General features: G+C 38.6%; 1 protein-coding gene across 1 annotated transcript in view; it reads left to right on the top strand.

Moving 5' to 3' along the window:
* The window catches only part of LOC146368057 (contactin-associated protein-like 4), a 122,057-nt gene extending 105,009 nt beyond the window's left edge, over nucleotides 1–17,048 (top strand). Inside the window, exons 20-24 of the mRNA XM_084911841.1 lie at nucleotides 1,340–1,473; nucleotides 5,471–5,558; nucleotides 11,863–12,081; nucleotides 13,265–13,336; nucleotides 14,370–17,048. Coding sequence (XP_084767967.1) covers nucleotides 1,340–1,473; nucleotides 5,471–5,558; nucleotides 11,863–12,081; nucleotides 13,265–13,336; nucleotides 14,370–14,566 — 710 coding nt within the window. The 3' untranslated portion in view covers nucleotides 14,567–17,048. The remainder of the gene's footprint in view (nucleotides 1–1,339; nucleotides 1,474–5,470; nucleotides 5,559–11,862; nucleotides 12,082–13,264; nucleotides 13,337–14,369) is intronic.
* Nucleotides 17,049–22,537: the final 5,489 nt, after the last annotated feature.

Here is a 22,537-nt window from a genome sequence, read left to right as displayed (position 1 = left end):
GACTTGAGGTTGAATGTCTTCTGTTATTTATGAACCAACTGTTTCACCCTCTAAATATCTTTCTGTAATTCTTTCCTGTTAATGATCCATCTTTTCCTTCGTTATGGATGTCACTTCTTTTAAACGCAACACATTTTCAAACCTAAGCCAAAATATTTTGTGGGGGAAAGTAAAAAAAACAGAGACTTTCACCCTGTTTTTTTTATTTTTATATATATATATATATATATATATATATATATATATATATATCAAAGTTCTCCTCACCTCTCAGTCTTTCCCCTTTCCCGTCATCTTTTCCACATATCAGGCTCTGCCCTCTCCTGCTACTCTGTCTTCTCCTCCTCTTCTACTTAGCAGCTTCAGAAGATCTATAAGAATCTGTCAGATCTATCCTCTCTCTGGATCCCTGTCTACTCTACTACTGTCTACTCTACTGCCTTTTAACATGCCCAGCTGTTTTGTCTTTGAAAAAGTGCTGCAGGAATAAGAGTTTGGGTGATGAATCCTATAAAAGTTGCAACAGAGGCACTTTGAATTTGGAATGGCATTTTCAGCATCCAGCAATAAAATTGGCACTATGTTGCTTGGTTAGCTATAAATGTTTGTTTTTTTTCTGCTGTTAATGCCCTGTTGTCTGTCGGCTTTCTCTGAGTTATTAAGGCTTCATGCTGACCGGGGAGTTGACCGGTAAATGTGCTTAAACGTGTCCAGTGAAATCCTTAAGAGCTCTCTCTTGTTCTGCTTATTTCCTTTGCTGCACTTAAACATTCTTCAGCCAAAATGAGAGATATTCATTGTTAATCACTTAAGTCTTGCTTTCAAGAACTTACGCATAAACCACGTTATCAGAATAGGCAGCTACGGGAATGAGCTTTAATACATCAAGTAATTATTCCTTTTTGGTAAATACACCTAATTAAAAGATGAACACAGTGAATCATGATTATGAAGTGTTTCTTATGGGATTATTTATAATTGAAAAATATTATCCTGATAACATGGATGCATTTGAAGGACAATGTATAATTTCATATCCTTGGTTTTAATCTTAAAAGCCCCAAAGAAATAACGTTGCTTTATATAAATCCGCTCCTAATGCTCTGTATATTAGGAAAATTAATTAGATTTAGAGTTTTGTTATTGATAGGGACTTACCTCTTAATCCTCTTAAAATGGAAAGCTTTATTAACTCAGTGATGAATCCGAAAGATGCGAATCTAAGGTTATTTTTCTTAAGGATGTTTTTTTCGTAAAGGTTATAGAACACACGGATGTTTTCGTCAAGAGAAAGAAAGAAGTTTAACGTGGAAAAACTATGTGTGTTTGTGTGATTAAGATAAGCTGGAGGTGAGATACAAGCTGGACAGCAGCAGAGACACCGAAGTGCTGAGGAGCAAAGTGAGGAGCCTCGCCAACGGACAGCTGCACACCGTCTCCATCAGGAGGCTGACAGACTCTGTGTCTGTGCAGGTGAGGAAAAGAACACAAATACTGTATAACCACATTTATGGTTTTACTTAGGTTGTGTGCAATATACACTATACAATACATGCATACAGTATACGACAAGGTGATATGTGCTTCCTTAAATCTTCAAGAGACTACAAAAGCAGGGACTGCACGAGTGAGTAGAAAACAGTGAGGAGCAACTCACCTTACACACAAAATAACAACACTGTTCAATTTTAACAGCTTTGAAGTGACAGAAGAGTGTAATTTCTGCCGTTTCAACTGTTTTTTTAAGACTTCCACTTTAAAATAAAAGGTTACAATGTTTTTTTCACCACCAGATGGGGACAAAAAGCACTATGCTCTGATCAATCAAATTATTTTAAAGAATGATTGAATGTTTTGCAGTTCCTGCGTGAGCATTTATTCCCAGATATGCCACTGTGCTCTCACTGTTTTAAAACAAACTCCATTAGCCCAGTGTGAATAGGTCCTATTACAACTTACCCGTCAGTATCGGGCAACGCTGACTTATTTTTGCTTTTATTAACCTGAGTCTATTAACCCCGACACTTATACACTAAAGAGCAGTGGATGTTGTTTCGTTTATGGTCCATAGACTTCCACAGAAAAGTTAATGTGCTCCCTTTTCCAGCCCCTGTAATTAAGTCGTTTCCATTCAGTTTCAAGATAAAGACCCCAAAATAAAAAAATATAAATATGTAAATGTCATCTTCTGTATTTAATATTTTCTATCTGTATATTATTGTTCAAACATGCCACGCACACAGATTCTATTTGTCACAGATACGATAACTTCACAGCTGTGCATAGGCTCCTTCTTTACTTCCTTCACCATCAGTCATAACATGGAAAATAATCCTGAAACCACTGACATAAAATGTATAGCCCAGGTGTTTCCCACAAACATGTGGCAGATTTGGCAGTTTAAAAATGATTTGTCTGAAACGAGTTGCCATTTGTTAAAAAGTTTTTTTACTTTTTAACCGAAATTATTTTCCATTTGATCCAGTCGCATCATGTCACTTCAGGAAGGCTCAATAATCCCTGTGTTAATTTAGTTCGAGGAACCTCCAGTTATTACTGCAGAGCTATGGAAGGATAGCAGGGATAAACTACACATTAAAACAGCTCTGGGTGAAATATCAACTTCAAAATATCTAAATCTCATGAACAGCGTTAACATCTTGTTAACAACAGCCTCAGATGATATATGAGGTAAACTTAATCTAACTGGGAGCCAACAGCCTGGACGTCTCTATAATTATCAACACCCTGAGATGAAATATAAGGTGACCTCGTCTTGATGCAGTTTGTCAAGACTCCAGTGAAATATGAGTTGCATCTCATCTTACCGGTTTCCATCACCTTGAGTCATTATATTGTTACAACATGCTTCGGGAACATCAGGTGACCTTCATCGATTGTCACCCAGCTGCATCTTGATGGCCAGCAGCATAGACTCTCTAAAGTGGTCTCACAATTGGACACCGTCATATCCTCTCCCCCTAAGCGAATGAAAAATGAAAAACTAAATCACCCTGGGCTGCTAATACATCATGCCCTCTCTTTCTGCGCTCTTATCAGATGGCCCAGTGTTTAGTTTCCTTTAGGTTTACTGACACACTCCATTAGATACTTAAAATAGTATATCAAAGTTTGTCAAAGACAGCAAGATAAAGTTCTGGACTTGGGTGCCGTGTGTAAACACAAGGGACCTAACTGCAAAAGGTACTTCCTGTTCAATAGAACCAATCTAGGTTATAATATGTGGAAACCTACTGTAATTTCAGTGATATCATATCAGCTTAAGGCTATAAAAATGTACCTAGAGCTTATTTCATATCAGTAAAACTGCAAACTGCAAACCCAATTGGGGGCGCTTTCTTAACCAGTAATTGTTTTATCAGCCTCTCCCGGCATAGGTATCCAAAGCAGGTAGTTAAAGTGGACAAACTCCCTGACTTCCTGCTTGTCTTTGAGTTTTCATTATTTAATTCAAAGCATGTTTAATAGCAACTTCAGCCATTTTTTTCACTTGCCTCCACAATTTAATGTCAGCAATTGTTGCAAGCAATTTTCAGGTTGGGTTGGAGAGACGGTGTTTGAGTCGGTGTAAAGTTTATTTGTGTCTATTTTTCACTAAAATTTGACTACAGGGACGTAGTATGTTTCTTTATTCTGTGTGAATGTCTACTGAATTAAAAATATGGTTTGAGGGAACTGCACATCTGTTGTATTTTAGACCCTGTAAATTATCCTCATTACTCAATCTATTCATTAAGTTGATTAATATCAAGGTTAAATGCAGTTCTTATTTTTCTAGTTAATCTATTAATGGCAATTTTGGATTCCTAGTACACTCACTTTCATTCACACCAACTTATTTTTTTATACAATGTGTGTAATGGATTGGCAAAACCTTCTATGTACACTTTAACATAAGTACCCAATTACAGTTTCAGCTACAGCTCATCATATTTCCACACACCTTTAAAAAACACCTTGGAGGTTTGCATTAGGAAGGGCATTGAGTGTAAAAGCAAATAAATAAATAATATCCTGCTGTGGTGACCTCTTACAGATAAGAGAGCAGCAGAAAGAAGCAAGCAGAATGGTGTAAATGCATAAGATATGTGATTCATTGCAATAAATCACCCCTCTTCTTTAGCCTTGTATGTGCCCTAATTTCAATATAAAAATGTGAAAGGACAGAGCTAGTATTTTATTTGTTTTTGGTCTGTTCAGCGCTCTATTTTCAGTCGCTTATCCACGTCTGCATCTGGGTCATCTGCAGTTTAAGCAAAGATGCCCTGTCGTCCCATTCTCTGGGGGAACATCTGGGTAGGTGTCTTGGGTCTGTCCTCAAGCCTCCTCCCAGTAAGAAATCCCTGGTCCACCTCAGCTGGCTCCTTTGTCGATGTGCAGGAGTAGCAGCTCTAATCTAAGCCCTTTCTCAATAACTGAGCTCTTTAGCTCATCTCTAAGGAAGAACCTTGTCACCCATGAGAAAAAGCTAATTTCCACCACTTGTATCCATGACCTCATTCTTTTGGTGACAACTTGTGGCCGTGGTCTGGGTAGCAACGTAGATCAACCGGTAAATCTTACAGATTTGCTTCACGTTCACCTCTCCTCCATAATAACAGCCATCTGTTAATCCTCCCCTCACTCATGAAGCTGTTCTGGGCCTGAACCAAAGATCATTATGAATGCTTTTTCCATTTCTCCTAATAGGTCTTGTAAATACACCATTCTGGAGCTTTACGATAAAGAAGTGTAACTATGACCTCAAGTAAATGTTACTTCAAACAGTAGATGTCTTGTTGAAGTAATCAGCATTTATAATGACTTACAAAAGTTTTTCTTTTTTTCCCTTTGATGGAAACTTCAGGTATGATTTTGACTAGGTTTTCTTCTTCACGGCAAGATACTCTCTGTGGAGCTGCTCTAATTAAAATAATCTCCAGTGGTGAATTTCATTCTGGATGACTGAATGTTTTTAACTGCAAGTTTGGACTCTGTTGCTCATTCCTCCCTTTGAGCTGTTGAGATAAAGGGAAAGCTGAACATCAAAAAAAAAAAAAAAAAAAAAATCAAATTTAAAAAGGATGGAGCGCCAGATTCACGTCACCGCTGACTGAAAAGTAATGACTGGCACGAAAGTAAAACTCACTGCGTCTAATAACTAGAATAGCTCACAGAACAATGTAATACTTTGCTCGTTTTTATGCCTAGGGCATTTTAAAATTTTAATTTGATCTTATTCCACTTCCAGCTGTTCATGTCCTAGTTGATGCACTTTCAGCTTTCAGTTTTCATTTTTCTTAATGGTTCTAATATTTCAAAAACTTTCCTTTTGTTTTTTTAATCATTAATTTGTATTCAGATCTTTTAATTTTCTGTGCTTTTATTTGTCTGAAATTATCCTGTGTCGTATTCTACTTTACAAATTAAAGGTTGAACAAAAGCCAATTTATTTATTTATTTTTTTCAGATTGACCAAAATGCCAGAGAAGACTTCAACCTGACATCTGACGGGGAATTTAATGCAATCAAGTCGCTGGTGTTGGGCAGAGTGCACGGTGAGTGAGGACACAGTAAAAGAAGAGAGAACGTCCTTTTAGTTAGGGAGCACTCAGACTCACATGCATTTGATAACAGCTCTGAGAAGTTTGGTGCCTGACTCTCATTGTGAGCTTTCTTAGAAAAACTGACTGTAATAAATGGAACCAGAGCTGTTAGCTGGACAAAGGGATATTTTCATCTTAGTACTGAGTGCTCAGAAATGTTGAGTCAAGAAGTAAACAAAAGATATTTTAAGTAGTTTCTGGGTTTTGGGGAGGCACTCTACAATCTTGGACCTTAGCAACAACTTTTTTCTGATATTCGGATGGAGTTGCAGATTACTCTAGAGCAGGGGTGTCAAACTCATTTTACACCACAGGCCACATATAGCCCACTTTGATCTTAAGCAGGCCAGTGAAGCTCCCCTTTCTTTTTTTTTTTTTTGTCCCGTTTGGATCTTTAGCCATCAGAATTGTTGTCTTAAGGCCAAGAAAGATGCCAAGCGGATTTATTTTACCAAGTGGATCATCATGGCCTTGCCATATTGGTCCATTTGATTGACCTTTATTATAATTATGTATTTATTTTATTTTCGGTTGCAAACGGGACAGACATGACGGGGGGATAGGACAGGGAGAAAGAATGAAAGAAAGAAAGAGAGGGAGAGAAAGAAAAACAGAGGGGAGAAGAGACGGCGAGAAAGGGGGGAAGAAAGAAAGAAAAACAAACAAAACACCTGGATCACCTGTATGGAGAAAAAAAAACAGAAGAGAAAGCAAACAAAAAAAAGCAACATAATAAATACAGCACCATCACAATAAACTAGCTAGCAGTAGATAACAGTAGATACTAAATATTAAACGCTATTGTGCAGCACGCAAGATAGACAGAATGTGCTTTGAGGCAGCAGCCAAGAAAGGTGTAGTCCGCGTCTGAAGCTCCCCTTTCTGTCAGTGTAAAAAGGTTACATATTTAACTGTTTGTGTGCATGATAAAGAAAACGCTGCTGTGACAAAGAAAGAAACTTGTTAGCATGACTCTTTGGACTTAAATTGAAAAAGAAAAGTGTAAAATGGCAGAAAATGTTCTGGTAACTCATTGCCTGCATTGTCCAGGTTTTGTTTGTTTGTTTGTTTGTTTGCTGGGGGGAAATCTGTTTACCTGCTTTTTAATCATTTGCTATTTTAGCTGTTTGGTGGTCGCTCAAATGATTTTGTGAGTGTTGTGGAAGTTTTTCCATTTAAATAAAGCCTGCAGACGAGCGGTGAGCGGTAGCTAACATTCTTTAATCCAAACACACAAAGAACAGAAAACCAAGCTTGTGGAGAGCCTACATGACCGCGGGGCAGATGGTCAGCAGAGTCTCTCTGAGCCTAGCATGACTCTCAGTTAAATACCTTCTTCAGGAACAAAAGGCAGTACACAGCTGTTTCACGCCTTAAGGTTCACACTCCCTTGCTACCTCCCAGAGTCCTCGAAGAGACAAAAGATTCTTCCTGTGGAGTTGTCTGCTTCCCCCAACTTCCTTACTACACCCCCACCATTTGTCTTAATGTATGAGTGTGGAACATGTTTAAATCTAGTGGCACCAATGCATTATACAATAAAATAATGTGATTATTCCTATACATGAGCTTTTAGCTGAGATTCTGATGTTTCTGTGGATCCCACACATGTCTATATTTAAATAACAGATCTGGCAGTACATCCCATTAAACCAGATGTTCTCCCTCTTGTCCCCCAATACTGTGAGCATTGGGTTTCAACAAGTTAACTGTTTATTGCTCAATTACTTTGTGTAGTATGAAAAAGGGAGGTTTTTTTTATCACTGGGAAAAACTGTAAAACTTAAAACTGAAAATACAGTTAAACGTCCAGAATTTCTTTTTTGTTGTGTTCCTTTGTGGTGAGCAGCACATCAAACAAGAATTATAAATGACTTCAAGCACACATTCAGGCCTGTGACACTCATTTAGACACTCAGATACTCAATATCATTGAAATGCAGCCAGATGCTTTTTATTTTAAGTTTCCGCTTGTTTCTTCACTTTTTCCCAACATGCTCGTGTTTAAATCCGACCTGTACACTGGCTGTCTTCGGAACGTCTGCCCCCTTCCTTTTCCCCCACGCTATGGTTCCAGTCTATCTTTGCGTGTGAGTGGCTGCATGGTGTGCCCATCAAAATAAAGCCCCACCCCTGCCTGTATGGATTCTCAGCTAGGTTGAGGATTCGACTCCCACATACTGACAAGCCATTAATAACTGAAATACGAAATTGGCCGTACGTTTGACACCCCACCTGTAGAACCTTTAAAGTTCATTTTTAACAGGAAGAAAGAAACTTTTCTGCAAATATACTGCTGTGTATACAAAAAACAAGCTTGGCACAATACATTTCAAGTTTCAAAGTTGTATTATACACAGTACATGTTTCCCTGCAAGAGACGTTTGCCTGTGCAATGAAAATCTTTCTTTGCTGTTCACAACAGTAAAGGCAAGTTTACCGTGCCATCACCACGTACTCAACTCAGCTGCACAACCCATAAATGCATTTTCCTTAAAACTGTGCTATCATCTAAGAGGAACAGTCTTTCCAGATGTATAGAGCAGAAACAAAGAAATAATTGCAAGTTTTTGTTTTTAGCTTCCTGTGATTTAATCGAGCTGGATTGATCTGAACTGTATCATAAATGGAACTGGCACATTTCTGCCTTAATTTAAGATTTAAGTTCCTAGTGTTGATAAATCCATCCATCCATCCATCCATCCATCCGTTTTCTGCTGTGTATCTGGGGCTATGTTGCCGGGGCAGCAGCCTTTTTTTTTGCAAATTTCTTTACACAAACTCACGTTTTCAAACAGATGTAACATCTTCCTCTGTGTGTCTTTATGTCTCTTACATATACGCATCACACGACACAACGTAAGTGTTCCCAGGCTGAGAGAAGTTATCTCTCTGGCATGTCCTCCTCCTCCTCCTTCCTGTAGGACATACCTGGAACACCTCACCCCCAAGAGGACTCCTAATCAAGAGCTGGCCTCTTTCAGTGTGGAGGAGTAGCAGCTCTACTCTGAGTCCCTCCCAAATGAGCCAGCTGTTTTTCTAGATAAACTGAAAAATAAAAATAATAGTAATTATTATATAATGTAATAATTATATCATCTCTATCTAGTGCAGATCTTGTGTACCTTTGGACTGCTCCAGCACTGCTCATCCCTGGAGGTCTCATTCTGACTACTTGAATGTGCTTCTTCCACATAAGTTTTAAACTTTTAAATGGGAATCAACTGTTTCTGTAGTGTGTTGCTTTTTCCACTTCCAGTCCAGTCATGGGCAGACACTTGAAACAGTGTTGGTGTGATTACAGTTTTTAAAATTTTTAAAAAGCCAGTAATTTTTTCCCTCGGTGCCTCCATGAAAGATGGACTAAGATATAAACTGTGAATAAGAGTCTGGGAGACCACAGGCTGCAGTCACAGCTCTTTCATAAAAAGAACAACTAACAGTGGAACAAAAATAGAAAAATACACATTTTCCTTCCATGTATCAGAGATTTCCATAAGTACTCTTAAGATATATCATGAAAGAAAATGAATTTTAAAAATATAAATAAACTGGTTTTCAAAGGAACCACTTTAGTAGGATGTAAGTAGTGAGTGTGAACTTCATTTCTTCATTTATCTAGCTAATGTTGGTGTATAGGAAAATCTCGGTCAATTACAGCAACTACATATAAGAACAAGAGGTAAAGCACCACTACTGTATATTGCAATAGACCTTAGTACAGCACACCAAGTTTTCAAACTGTCATGTCAGCATGTTACCCTGCAGTCGAACTAGAGGAGGCAGAGAGTCAGATCAGGAAAACATCAGGAAAGTAGATTCTCTGTCACTCGCCTTCAACCCTGTCATCCATCAGCCTAACTAATGGACCTGGAAGTAGAGGGGGGGGGGCGGGTGTATCAGCTGAGAGGAGCTTACAGGCTGCGGCAGTGTCTCCTGCTGCTCTCATCAACATGCAGATGTATGCTGGTAAAAACCACAGTCACCTCTCAGTCATCTGAACAGATAGTGATGCAGCTGCTTCCAGCATTAATGTGGGCTTCCACAGCTGCTGTTTACACTGCTGTGAAGGAGCAGAGGTGAATGATGGAGGGATTTAAGTCAATAAAATCAAGAGATAATGCTGGAGAGTCTCTCATAATGTGATGGTTGCAGACTGAAAGCAGAATAACTGACTGTCTGCTATAACAGAGGTGACTGAGTGTATGCTGATGATCATATGATTGTATATGAAAGATGGACATGCCACCCATTGATTTGTCGCAATCAGTTTTGGTGCTTTAACTTCAGATTCACAGCATCATAAACTGCAGTTTGTGTACATCGTACACAACAAAAAAGCAGGCTTTTAATACTGATGATCAGGTCCACAAATTACAAGTCGCAAATAAATATCCAATCAAACAGGGCAAGATGGAAGGGATAGCAAACCATTAAGCCATAATGATTAGACAGGACTGTAACAGAGAAAGTTACACTAAGCAGAATGGCACAATAAATACAATGACAAAGACAGAATTAATCACAGGAAACTGACTAAGGATGTGATACAGGAGGGTAACGAGCAACAGGTGAAGACAGTCAAGACAGCGAGTCAGAGGAGATAGTGAAACACAAAACAAGATGCAAGAAAATTATCCAAATAAGACAGGAAATGACAAAAGAACCCAAATTAACACCGACAAGGAAACTCACTAGAAACTTGATACAAAAGGGAACACAAGAAAGAAGACACTAATACAAAAATCTAACATCTAATCTAACATGATCAATCCAATGGATCATGTCACACTATCCCCATCTTTGTCAGAGCCATAACAGACTGAGAGAGGTTGAAGTTACAAATAGGCCATAGCTAAGCTAACCACATTGCAAAGCATATTATTCATCAGATACTTGCATTAAAAATGCTCTAAAGGTTTTTTTTTTTTTAAAGTCCAGTTTTGTGACCCGAATAAGTGGAAGTGATGCAGGAGGCAACCACTTATCCACCTGTCAAAAGTGCTAGTGTTGGTCAACAAAAAGATCCATCCTATGGTTTGACTAAGGGAGCAACTAGCTGTAACAACCAAAATTGTTGTTGTAGACATGCCTTTTAAATAGATGTTAATGTAAATATGAGCATTTTTACAAGGCGGTCACTATAACATGAATGGAACTTTATGTTGAGCCCTGGAAATTGGGACTTTCAGGATTGAGCAGCAATTTGTGTCTTGCTGGTGCCATCACCCAAGTGAGCATACAATTCACCAACAGATAATCAGTAATGCAATCAACAAAACTGATTCGCTTAACAGAGTTCAAGTTAACATATTGCTAAAATGAACCAGGGAGAAAAGTGCAATCTGCCCTTCTGTCTGCATGCTGCCAGTATATAAATGGAAGATTTCTGTACCTTTAAAATGGTGTGTGGATGATAATCAGATGATCGTAGCAACACACTAGCAACCTGTCCAGGTTGTACACCGCCTGTCACCTTGTGATTGCCCAGACTGGAAAAGCCAAGCCTGGACGTATAATCAGATCACATTGCATCTGCACTTCTGCATGCTGAAATTATTCAGTGTGTGGCAGTTTCCATAGACACGGATTTAACTAATAAATGTGTCCCTGTTAACCCTCAGAAAACTGGCTTCGCTATTACTAATGAACAATGGTACATGCATTCATAATATTTAATTGGAAGATTATACAGCAAATAATGTACTTCATTATAAAATCTGCATCCTGAATGTTACTTTTTCTTTATAAATATAATTATTACTAATGGCCCACTCAGCTACTGTAGTTTGTGCATGAATGTTGGTGTTCGTTTTGATATATGCAGTGTTTTGTTGTACATAACGTTTTGTTTGCCTTCGATAAGTTGTATTGTTTCTTCCTTATTTCCTTCTCTTCATTTTTATTGTGTCTCAGTTTCTTCCGGTTTTTCTTCTTTTGTTTTACATCTGAACTCTTTACCCCTCCCTTTTTTCTCCTCTTGTGTCTTGTCAGTAATTTATTATGTTTATGTTTTATTTACATCCTGTTTCTCCCATGCAAGTCATTAGTCTGTTTTCATACCCATCTACAAACCTCTGTTCAGTCACTGTGTATATTGACAGTGTTTCTTCCTTCACAAATAGCGGGTTATTTACTTACTTTTTTTAACTTTATCCATTTTGTTATTTGCTCTTTGAGGCCAACTCCTGTGCCCTGCCTTTGGATCCTCACTGCTCACTACACATTTTCTATCTTGCTCATTTTCTCTCTCCAGAGTCTGATGACCTGGATGCAGACCTATCCAGGTTGGCTTCCCTCGGTTTTACAGGCTGCCTGTCAGTTGTCCACTTTAACACCATCAGCCCTCTGAAAGAAGCTCTGCTCCACCCCAACTCCAGCCCCGTCATCATCACTGGACCTTTAGCTCAGTCCAACTGCGGCTCCGCAGCTTCTGCCAATTCCTATTCAGCTGAGAACACACACCACCTGTCAGGTGAGAAAAGGAGGAGACATCTGACTTGTTATTATGTTATAATCTTTGAAAATATAAATATGTAACATTTATTAAAAGTTTTGGCTGAACATCTACATGTTTTCTTGCAAAAAATTAAATAAAAATGTCACATCTTAGTTTCAAAACTAGAACCACTGTGTGGAAAATCACTGGAACACACTGGAATAACAGTAGCACCTTGTACTTTATTCCATTTTTTTACAGTTATTTTTCTCCACCCTTTCTCCTGATGTGCATTTTTATATTTATTTTAATATTTTATCAATAGATACAGTTTTAGAAGAAGGGATTTGTTCCAGTTTGCATCTTAAGTAGACATCTAAACTGAGCCGGCCAGTTTGGCAGAATATAAGCTGCACCCAGTACAGCTGATAGCAGTGACTGTGCAGTGTCGTAACTGAGACACTTTCATGCATCTCTGAGTTAGCGTGTCAAATATAAAGCCTTTAAATGAAAACGTACCATCTTTTTTGCTTATGCTAGCACTTCAACTCCACAGGAGCTACGTCAACAATGCATTTCATAATCATAATATCAAAATATTTATTTCTCAGGACAAACGTTGAAGGCCAGTGTAATTGATTGCACTACAACAGTACACAGGCAAATTTATTACAAAAACTATGATGCCACGTAATGCAAAAACCAATCTGGCCAATGGGATTTGGAGTTGATTCTGTGATTAGGGTGGCATATATTTCCTGCTGTCTTTCATTTTTGCACTGAAACTGAATGAAAGCTGCTCTTCCAGCTCAGAAACGGCTTGTTAATTACGTGAAGTATGCTCCTTGTTTTGGGAGTCTAACGACTGTATGACTGATGATTTAATGAGTTTGAGACGCAGGAGATTCGTTTGGGATTTCCATCCTTTGGGTTCTTTCTAATCCAGTTTGCAATGCTTTACAGCAGTCACTTGTAGAGCTGAAGTAATCTTCCCTGATCTGATGGGTTGGGGGCTTTTTGAGTCTCTGCTTTTCATTTTTGACTCTGATTTGATCTCACTTCTTTCTTTATTCTAATTTTGCCTCTTGTTGTGCTTCTTTCTTCTGGTGTGAATGATTTTGGCTGTTCTTCCTTGTTTTTATTCTTGGAGTCCTTTGGTTTTTCACATTCTTGTCCTTAGCTTTCTCCACCTTTTTCTTTCCCTCTCTCTCTCCTGTAGACGAGTCTGGTTCAGTGGGTTCAGGTGTACCCTTAGTCAATTCCATCAGGATTGACTCGGCCCTAATTGGAGGTACTAAACTGCTTTACCTTTGTATCTTCTTCACTGGACTTTACTTATAGCCATTTTCCACCCGTGCAGTGCTGGTGTGCAGGCAGTTACACCTCGTTACCTACATTTCAAGAGATTTCTGCAACATTTTCAGCAGAGGTTTGGTTATTTTTGTGTGAGGAGAATGACAGCAAACAAAAACTGGCCTGCATCTGTGATTTGTTGGTGATTTTTTTTAAGCAACAACAAAATTGCTTGGCTTAAAGATAGAACTCCTGACATCGGTGTCCGTGTTATTTGTGGTGGAAAATTGGACACCAGCACTGCTTCAGTGGAAAATAGTTGTTTTATCATGTCAATCGTATTGCCCTTGACTAAAAATAATGATATTTCATGTGCTTTTCTGGTGCCTTTTTATTTAAAAAAGTGATGAGTTCAAGCGAATCAAGTTGTTGGGAGAGGTTGAACTCCAAGAAAGAGTAGAGTGGTCTGCCAGGCAGGAGTCCATTTAAAACTCATTTAAAACTTTGCTGCTCTGCCAGCACGGATTGATTCAAAGTGAAGACTGAAAAGGTTCAATCTATAATTGTGCAGATAGAAAAGGTGAGACTCAGAGAAAAGTCATTTAAAACTGTCCATTAAACCATCCAGTACACAAAGGGCAGCCCATCTAATTAAACCAATGTAGGGATGATTTGCTGATCGGAAAACTTTTTCTGCTCTTATCTTAAAACCTCTGGTCACTTTATAATGTAACGTAGTATGAAATTGATTTCAGATGGATTCTGGAATGCCAATTAAATGGAACCTGCTCTCGTATTCCCAAATGTGCTGAACAGAGCAGAAGAGCGTGATGGCTTCAAAAGATTTAAACTGGTGTTTAATGTTCTCTAAAGTGCGATTAGCAAGATAATCAAAACATTTAGAGATGGTACTACGAGGGGAAGAGTTTTCTTCCAATCCATACATCAGCTACAATAACGTCAGAACATTCAACCACATTGAAATCTGAAAGGTGATATCTGATATGCTACAAACTCCTTTTACCTTACAGGTGTCATTGCAGTTGTCATCTTTGTGATTGTGACTGCACTGGCGATAACGGCCAGATTCCTCTACCGGAGGAAGGATACATATCGTAACAAGGAAGTGAAGGGAGTCAAACAGGAGGACAGCCAAGACTTTCCTTTTAACAACCAGGCTGACTCCCAAAATCTCTCCACTGAAAACCCAAAGGAGTATTTCATTTAGCTGGAGGCCTGATGACCTGATGCACTGCTGGGCTTTTGGACCCGAAGCTGCAGACAGACGCATCTTGACACGCCTTGGGACTTTGCAGTGCACTCGAGAGCCACTCAGACACTTCTATGACAGAAGTGGCTCTGCAGCATGTGAAAAGCAAAGAAGAACAATTTTCACAGTGTTGTCTTTCTGTTGCTTAATGTAAAATGTGAATACACTGATGCAACAGCGTTGGACTTTAAGGGTGTTGATATACTTGTTCAAGCAACTGTAAATATTCAGCAATGTGAAACACTGAATAATGTCTTTGTAACAATCTGGCTAATGTTGAAATGTTGGAAATAATGGAGGTAACAGTATTTTTATTGTGCATGGGCAGGGAGAGTGTGAAGCTGTCTTCTGTTTGGATTTCACCTGGAGAAAGATGGGGATAAACTCCAAACTGCCTGCGAGACATTTGCCTGCATTTCAAATGATCCAACAAAAGCCATCCATGGATATTTTATATTTACCTTTTTCATGTTTCCAGCTATTCTTCCCAGTAACTGGCTGTTTTTAACCCCTTCTCGAGTTTTCATTAACGTTTGTGAGGTCAGTGGTCTAAATATACAGTATATGCGAATTACATCCGTAGAAATTATTCCTCATCACACAAACACATTCCAAAGTTATGAGTTTGATCACTGTTGATGGAAAATGTGTATCCTGACAATAAGAAAGCAATGTTACCACAAAGGTTGTTATTGTCTTAGTGATTCAGGTGATGGTCCGTTGTAGGTTTTTTCACTCGCTGTTCAGCCATTAGGCCCAAAGCTTTGTGTTCACGCTCACCACTCAAAGCATCATCTTTGGTGTCAGTAGACAGCTGTATTCACAAAAAAGGCCCACTGTGGTACCGGTGTTCTGACAAAACGTCCTACTTTGTCAAGACATCCTACTGTAACGTAAATTATAGTCATGTCTATCAGTCTGTGCTACCTTATCAGAATATGCTATCTTACGTGGTTTATACCTCCATCGTACATAGGACGGTAGGACGTTCTGATGGCCAAATCACACTGCTGTTATTTGTTTAGGTAGGACAAGGTTTAAGCTGTACGCCAGTTTACAGAAGTTTAGAAGTACTAAATCAAGACTTGAAATATGACTTTAATTGAGACTCCAAATTGGAGTATTTTTGCACAAAAAAACAAAACGCATGTTAGCTTGAAAAGTTAACAAATTGACAACAGCTTAAGGAAAACAAGTATCCACTGTAATAAAGAAGTAAAATATATAATACTAACCTTTTTTCACATGCACGAGATCAGGGTAGGATCAAAGAATAGGCGTGTAGTATTAACACCTAAAATATGGCCGTTTTGAGTTGTGCGCATGCGCAGTAACAACAAGTAGGACAGCTTGATAGGTAGGGTGTTTTGCCAGGACACCGGCTCAAACATCAGGCTCAGTGTGTAATGTAATGGAGCATTGAGCAGCAAAAGAGCCAAATATATTTTTATGAGACCAAACCAGAACTAAAAAGATTTCCCAACTTGTTACACCGTCAGTACAGGATGTGTACTACAGACGTGCCTGGTCACCAATTTGCAATTATCATTTAAGCAAGAGATAAAAATTGACTAGTTTGCTAGTCTAAAGATTAATTTAATTACATTGTGACACTGACTATTTGCTATGTTATACATGGCAGTGTGTCTGATTAGTTTGCTGAGTTTTTCCAACTGTACGATCAGTAGCTTTGATTTTTTCCACTCCAGTATCCACATCTTGGTACAGAATATGGTTCTAATTAATTCTGAGAAATATGAAGGTCCAAAACACAGCCACTCTTTTTATTTTATTATATTTTTTAAATCTTTTGTTCAGCAAAACAGTCATGGTTTGTATGGCTGTCATCTATTGGCTGTCTCGTTTGTTTATTTATAACGTCCGTTCACCGAAAGAGAGAGACAGATAGGGGAGCAGCCGTGTGTCAGGGCTGCAGTCCTGGGATGTGGTTGGTTATATAACCAGAGCTGGAATGACGAACTCTCAATACAGTAGCTAAAGTACAGTAGTACATTTTTCTCTGGGAAAGGCTGTGCGCAATGGTATCCAAAATGTGGGGTTTTTTTTCAAGTCTTAATATTATGACCCTAAAAATACATTCTCTAATTGATATGTAAGTTCATATCATGTGAACAGTTATCAAAGTCAGATGATTTTTTTTATATAATTTCAGTCTGACACTTTAATTCAGAAATTTTAAAACGGATGTGCTGAGTCAGCTGACCTTCTACGATGGGATGGAAATCAGTTCTTTTGTTCAGTGTAGCTCAAGAAATTCCTCATGAAAAAAAAAAAAATCATTAATAGAAGCCTTACTAACTTCACTGGATACTTCATAATACTATGACTTCATCCCTGTAAATTTTCTGGATTGATTTATACAAACCTTTATATATGTTTGTATCTGTTATAGTAAAGGTGTGACAGATGTAAGCCACAATTAGACTTTCAGCCTATTCTTTAAAGAACATCTTTTTAGGCTTATAGTTATTTTCACATATATGATCATATACATGGTGTTATTTTGATGGATTCTCATATTAAACACGGCTGCCAAAGATTGAAATATCTGTCTCTGAGAGACAAAAACTCACAGTTAAGACTTCTGCAAAGAGTCGGTTTGAGGCAGTTTTCTACTCTGTGCTCTGTGTAACAACAAAGATGGGGGAAATCCCTTATATGGTCATCACATACAGTAGTGATGAGCATAGATGCCCTGCTCATCAAATTTTTTGTTTATGAGCAACAGAAATCCAAAAATGTGGGCAGCATGGTGGTGTAGTGGTTAGCACTGTGTCCTCACAAGCCCTGGGTTTGAGTCCCGACTGGGGCTTTTCTGTGTGCAGCTTTTATATTCTTTTCAGGTACTCTGGCTTCCTCCCACAGTCATGAGGTGAGGTCACTATGGCAGCTGAAATAGGCTCTGGGATCTTGAATTGGAGGAGTAGTATAAGATGGATTGAGGAAATCAAAAGAAAGTCAGTTTAAAGTAGTTAAAACACCTCATTTCAGACAGGATGTCTTTATAAAGGTAAATTATTTCAAACTGTTAATCATGCAAAGCTTTAGTAGGTCCAAGAATTTTAAAAAAGGAGCTGCAAATTTGTATAATAGGGCCCCTTTAATCATAAAAAGACAGCACTAAGAGGAAACACAAATAAAAACCTTGATCATTGCTAGACTGCTATCACATGTGCAGTTTACTTAAAAAGTCTTTGCTGCATCCTCACTTTGCTGCCTCCACTTAAAAGTTTTCTCCTCCCTGCTGCATACTGCCTGCTGGGAGCTTCCTCACTCAGCTTCCTTAATGTCTTTGAACAGTGAAGCTTTTAACACCGACAGCGACACCGACTCTCTAACAGCGTGTCTGTCTGTCACCTCGCTCCGTACACGCAGAGGCAGTTAATGTGTTTTGGAAATGCTAATCTGCTTTGAGCTGACAGGTGGATTGTGATTCGATATAAAGCAGAGGGAGATGAGAAGAATCAGACAAAGATAATCTGGGAGACACTGCCAAGCATCCATGGCTATAATGAAAACTCATTCTGATATTAACACTTGAAAATGAAGCCAATCCTTCCATGTGTTAATCCAGCTCATGTGGAAAGAGGACTGCTGATAGAAGGATGAGAAACAGAGGGAAGCTCAACAGCAGCTGCTTCCCAAATACACACCACAGTCTCTGTGAGATCCAAAACCTCAGATGAGATTTTAATGACAGAAGTTGCTCAAACTTTAAACTCACTCTCCTTGTGTATTTTGTCTTAAAATGTACTTTTGTCAACACTAATGACAGACACTGCGTTCTCCTGTATTGCAGTCTTCTCACTATGAACTTTATGCTGGAGTCGATAAGTGGTCCCCATGCTGCAGATCATTTCTGCTGCACTCACTTTTAACACATAGGAGTACAAGTGAGATGTGTTCAGGCCAACAAAGTCTAGTAAAGTGGTTAGACTCCGATAGCCCATCCCAGCAGTGATTGGGGTGTCCTGCACAAATCCTTGAGTCTAGACGCTGATGGTGGAGAAAGAATGACAGATATGCAGTAAGTTCTAAAGTCAGAGGAGCGAAGGCTGGTTGGCCAGAAGAGGCCCGGCAGAAGATAATTGGACTACACCAGTGATGTCACAATAAGCTTGACAGCGTGGGAAAGTGGAAGTGATGTCAAGCTTAGATTATCCCCCAACACCTGGAAGGCAGACAGGTGTGTGACTCCTAAGCTTTATTTTAATGCAGATGCAGCTTAAATGACCATTTCCAATCAACTGGTGTGTAAGCTGATAAAAGTAAACCAAATGTTTACACAAGTAAACACACAGCAAAAACCGAACACTTTGGGTTGATGGAACGCATCAAAGAGACCATTGTGTTTACCTCCAGTTTGAAAAACTATAGGGAGTGGTGACCACAGGCCTGCACTGAGGCCTGCGTCCTCCTGACACACAGAAGGCCTCCACAGCAGCAACAGCGTCTTAGATCCACGATACCAGTTCCTCACTCGACACACATGTGCTCTCTCACAAATGTTAATGGAACTCTTTTTCCCCTTTTAACTGGAAAACCGTGCTTCCTGGCAGCATGGAGTTTTTCCTTGCCGTCCTTTTTCCTCTGCGCCACACCTTCACGCGAACCGAGCTGCAGGTGATGCCTCCAGGCCAAGCTCAGAAATTAAACTACCAGACGAGAAACTACAATGCATTCAAAGAAACTTTACTGCTGTAAATTTTATCAGGGTTACACAGGAGATGTATCAATATCACTTTGGAAAGGTTGCCAATCTGTTGCAGAGCCAACACTGGGAGACATACAACAATTCACACTCACATTCACACCTATGGGCAATTTAGAAACATCAATTAACCTAACTGCACCAATTGCATGTCTTTAAACTCTGGAAGGAAGATGGAGTTTCCACAGATAACCTACGAAGAACGGGCAGAACATGCAAACTGCACACAGAAAGGAAAATTTAATATTATGAGAATTAAATTTTTCTTCAGGTTTTTATTTTTTTTAATTTTTCAAAGTCTAAAAGAAAAATTCACAGAACAAAAGAAGGACTTTGGTTCAATGAAAACAAAATATTGGCCAAAAAGATATCGTATGGTTAACACTTCCTCTGAGTTTAAACTGTTTTTTCTTGCACTTTTTTGGACAATAGGTATGATTACTATTGTCATTAATTATACCTAAAGTTGCACAAGGTGTTACAATGTTAATTTAAGATTTATTGAATTCGGTGTAACAAGGAAATACATTTATGTGCTGTAGTTCATGGTAAATTGTGGCGTACTGGAGTGTGGCCTCAGGATCACATCTCTGCTTTTTGCAGATAATATGGGTCCTGCAGTGCCCTCCAAGCACTTAGGCAGTTTACAGAGTGTGAAGAGGCTACAATGAGAATGCAAAAGTCAGAAGTCTGAGACCATGATGGAGTGCTCACTACAGGTCAGTGACGAGTTGTTGCCCCAAGTGGAGAAGGTTAAATCTCGGTGCATAAGTGAGGTGAGCAGAAGATTGGTTTAGAGTCCACACTCACTGCAAACATGGCTCCACCAAATCTGTCAGTTTGTTGTAGTAAAGGTGTTAGTGTGCAACCCATATCCAAAGTTTACCTGTTATTTTTTTATTATTTTCACTAGTTTTCCTAGGATGTAGCATGTAAATTAGAATTACAAATTTATTTTGCATGCATTTCCCAAAATTATATTAGGCAATATATGGAATACAGTAAATACAAAGTCCTGAAAACAAAATCTTATTTTATGTAGTATTGCAGGAGTGTGATATTAGAATTTATTTAACATATATTTAATAAGGTTAATTAAAAATTACATTGTAAAACAGTCCTTGACGGTTTCCAGAGATTATTTTATTCTTTAGCACTGAATACATTTAAACTGCACTTAACCTTTAACCGTCGGCTAGCTTTCAGTAGTTTGAGAATCCCTCTGATGGCTGATTCCTGTTAACATGAGCAGTTTTAGAGCCCAGAGTTTAGGGAAATATGTAAAGCTGTGAAGCATCGAGGAGCAGAGCATGCCAAAGTGATTCTCTGTGAGAAGCCATATCTTCTTTCTGCCTGTTTAAAGGTCTCAGACATCTGAAGTTACATGATGATTCTGCTGCCTCAGATCAGTAATCCCCATTTACCATCAGTGGTTGTAATAAGAGACCAGATGTGAAGCTAATAACTGAAATATTTAGCACTAGTTTTGACATCAAAGATATAGTGAAGGAAAATAAAATTCAACAGGTATATAAAAAAAACCTAATTGGAATTTAAATGATAAATATTCTCTCATCTTTAGTGGTGCAGTATATATAATGGCCACATTTTGACACAGGTTGAGTTGTAGTCTGTATCTTGAAAAGGTATCAAAGCAGGACTGGCTCTGCAACAGCAATAGGTCACTGGAAAACAGGTATTGAACGTCAGGTAATACACTTATTTTCTGAATTCTGAACCTTTAAGGAAAGCTAAACCTAAAATCACAACTGAACAAGATACAGATGCAGAACACAAGAAACCAGGAATGTTGCAAACACAAGGACCTTAAACAAAAGTCAGATAACATTCTACAAGCGCCAGCTAATATACAAGCCTCTAAATCACCGTGCAAGACTAGGATCCAGTGGGCTGAGTTCTCCTTCTTCTTCTTCTTGTAAGTATTATTGGTGGTTGGCAAGTGGGCTGAGTTGACAAGTAGCTGGGGAGTTACCAATGGTGGAAATGGGGGGAAATGAACCTAAACCAGACACCAAAAAGATGTCTGATGAAATGAATAGTAAAGACATTTACTAGACTATAACTGAACATGGCCCGGAGCAGGATTTGTTCAGGAGCAGGAGTCTGCCACAAGGAAACTGAAAATAATCTTTTTATACTTCACATAAATGTATTCAAACGCTAGAAGGCAACTATAAGGCTGAGGTGGATTTAGATGATTGGATGACAAGTTTGATCTTTCACATGCTCAAATCCACACCTGTGATAATGGCCCAGAAATGCACGCTGAAGAACAGAACCTCCTTGCTTCGTAATATTGTTTTAACTATCAAATGTCTTGCAAGTCTTACAGTTACATTTTTCCCCTTTCCATAAGATGAATTTAAATTGTTAGTCATGACTAGATGGAACATCTGGCTACAGCTTAAACATTTTATTAAAAAATAAAAAAAAACAAACCCTCTTAGTCTGAATATGAACTGAAAATTGTTGTCTATGTCATTTGCTTATATAAGTATTATTTATTGTAAAATGATCCATATTCTGACAACAATATAGTACAAATGGAAATCTAAACCCTGCAAGATCAAGGACTCAGATATTACCATTATTTTTCATATTTTTTTCCATCTGCAATTTGCATTTTGATGAATTTCACTTTGTGGGATGTAGCTGCTGTCTAGCAGGAGAGATTCCAGGTGTGAGGAGCTGCTAAGACAATGGAATGAGGGGTGCAACATGAGTGTTTTCAGGAACTGCTGAAAATGCATAAGACCTGGAAACAACAGTGAGACAGTTTATAAAAACCATCACCTTCCATGGTCTGGTAAGAAACTGACATGGCAAAGACAGATCCAGACCGATTGTTTAAAATGTTTAAAAATTTGGCCACAAAAACCTGGTAAAAAAAAAAAAAAGAAGCTGAGAGAAACAGACTTTAATGCCAACTACCAGTTTCCCATTGAAATCTTAGAGATGTTAGATCCTGTTCCTGATCTGCAAAACTGTCTCACAAGGAGCCTCCTGAGCTGTAACCCCGATCAGTAAGCTTTACATCAACACAATATGGCTGTCCCAAGTCAGGTGATCTGTATCCACACTAGTACCTTTTTTCCTGATTTTCTCACGGATGAATTAGTCCCGTTCAAATAGTATAGTGTGGTTTTTTTCCCTCTTCTTGTTTTATTTTAGGTCAC

The sequence above is a fragment of the Perissodus microlepis genome, chromosome 18 (genome assembly GCF_051167445.1).
Source record: "Perissodus microlepis isolate ML-2025 ecotype Zambia chromosome 18, ASM5116744v1, whole genome shotgun sequence".
Taxonomy (NCBI): Eukaryota; Metazoa; Chordata; class Actinopteri; order Cichliformes; family Cichlidae; genus Perissodus; species Perissodus microlepis.
The sequence above is the reverse complement of the archived record's forward strand: the minus strand, read 5'-3'. Positions and strand labels throughout refer to the sequence as shown.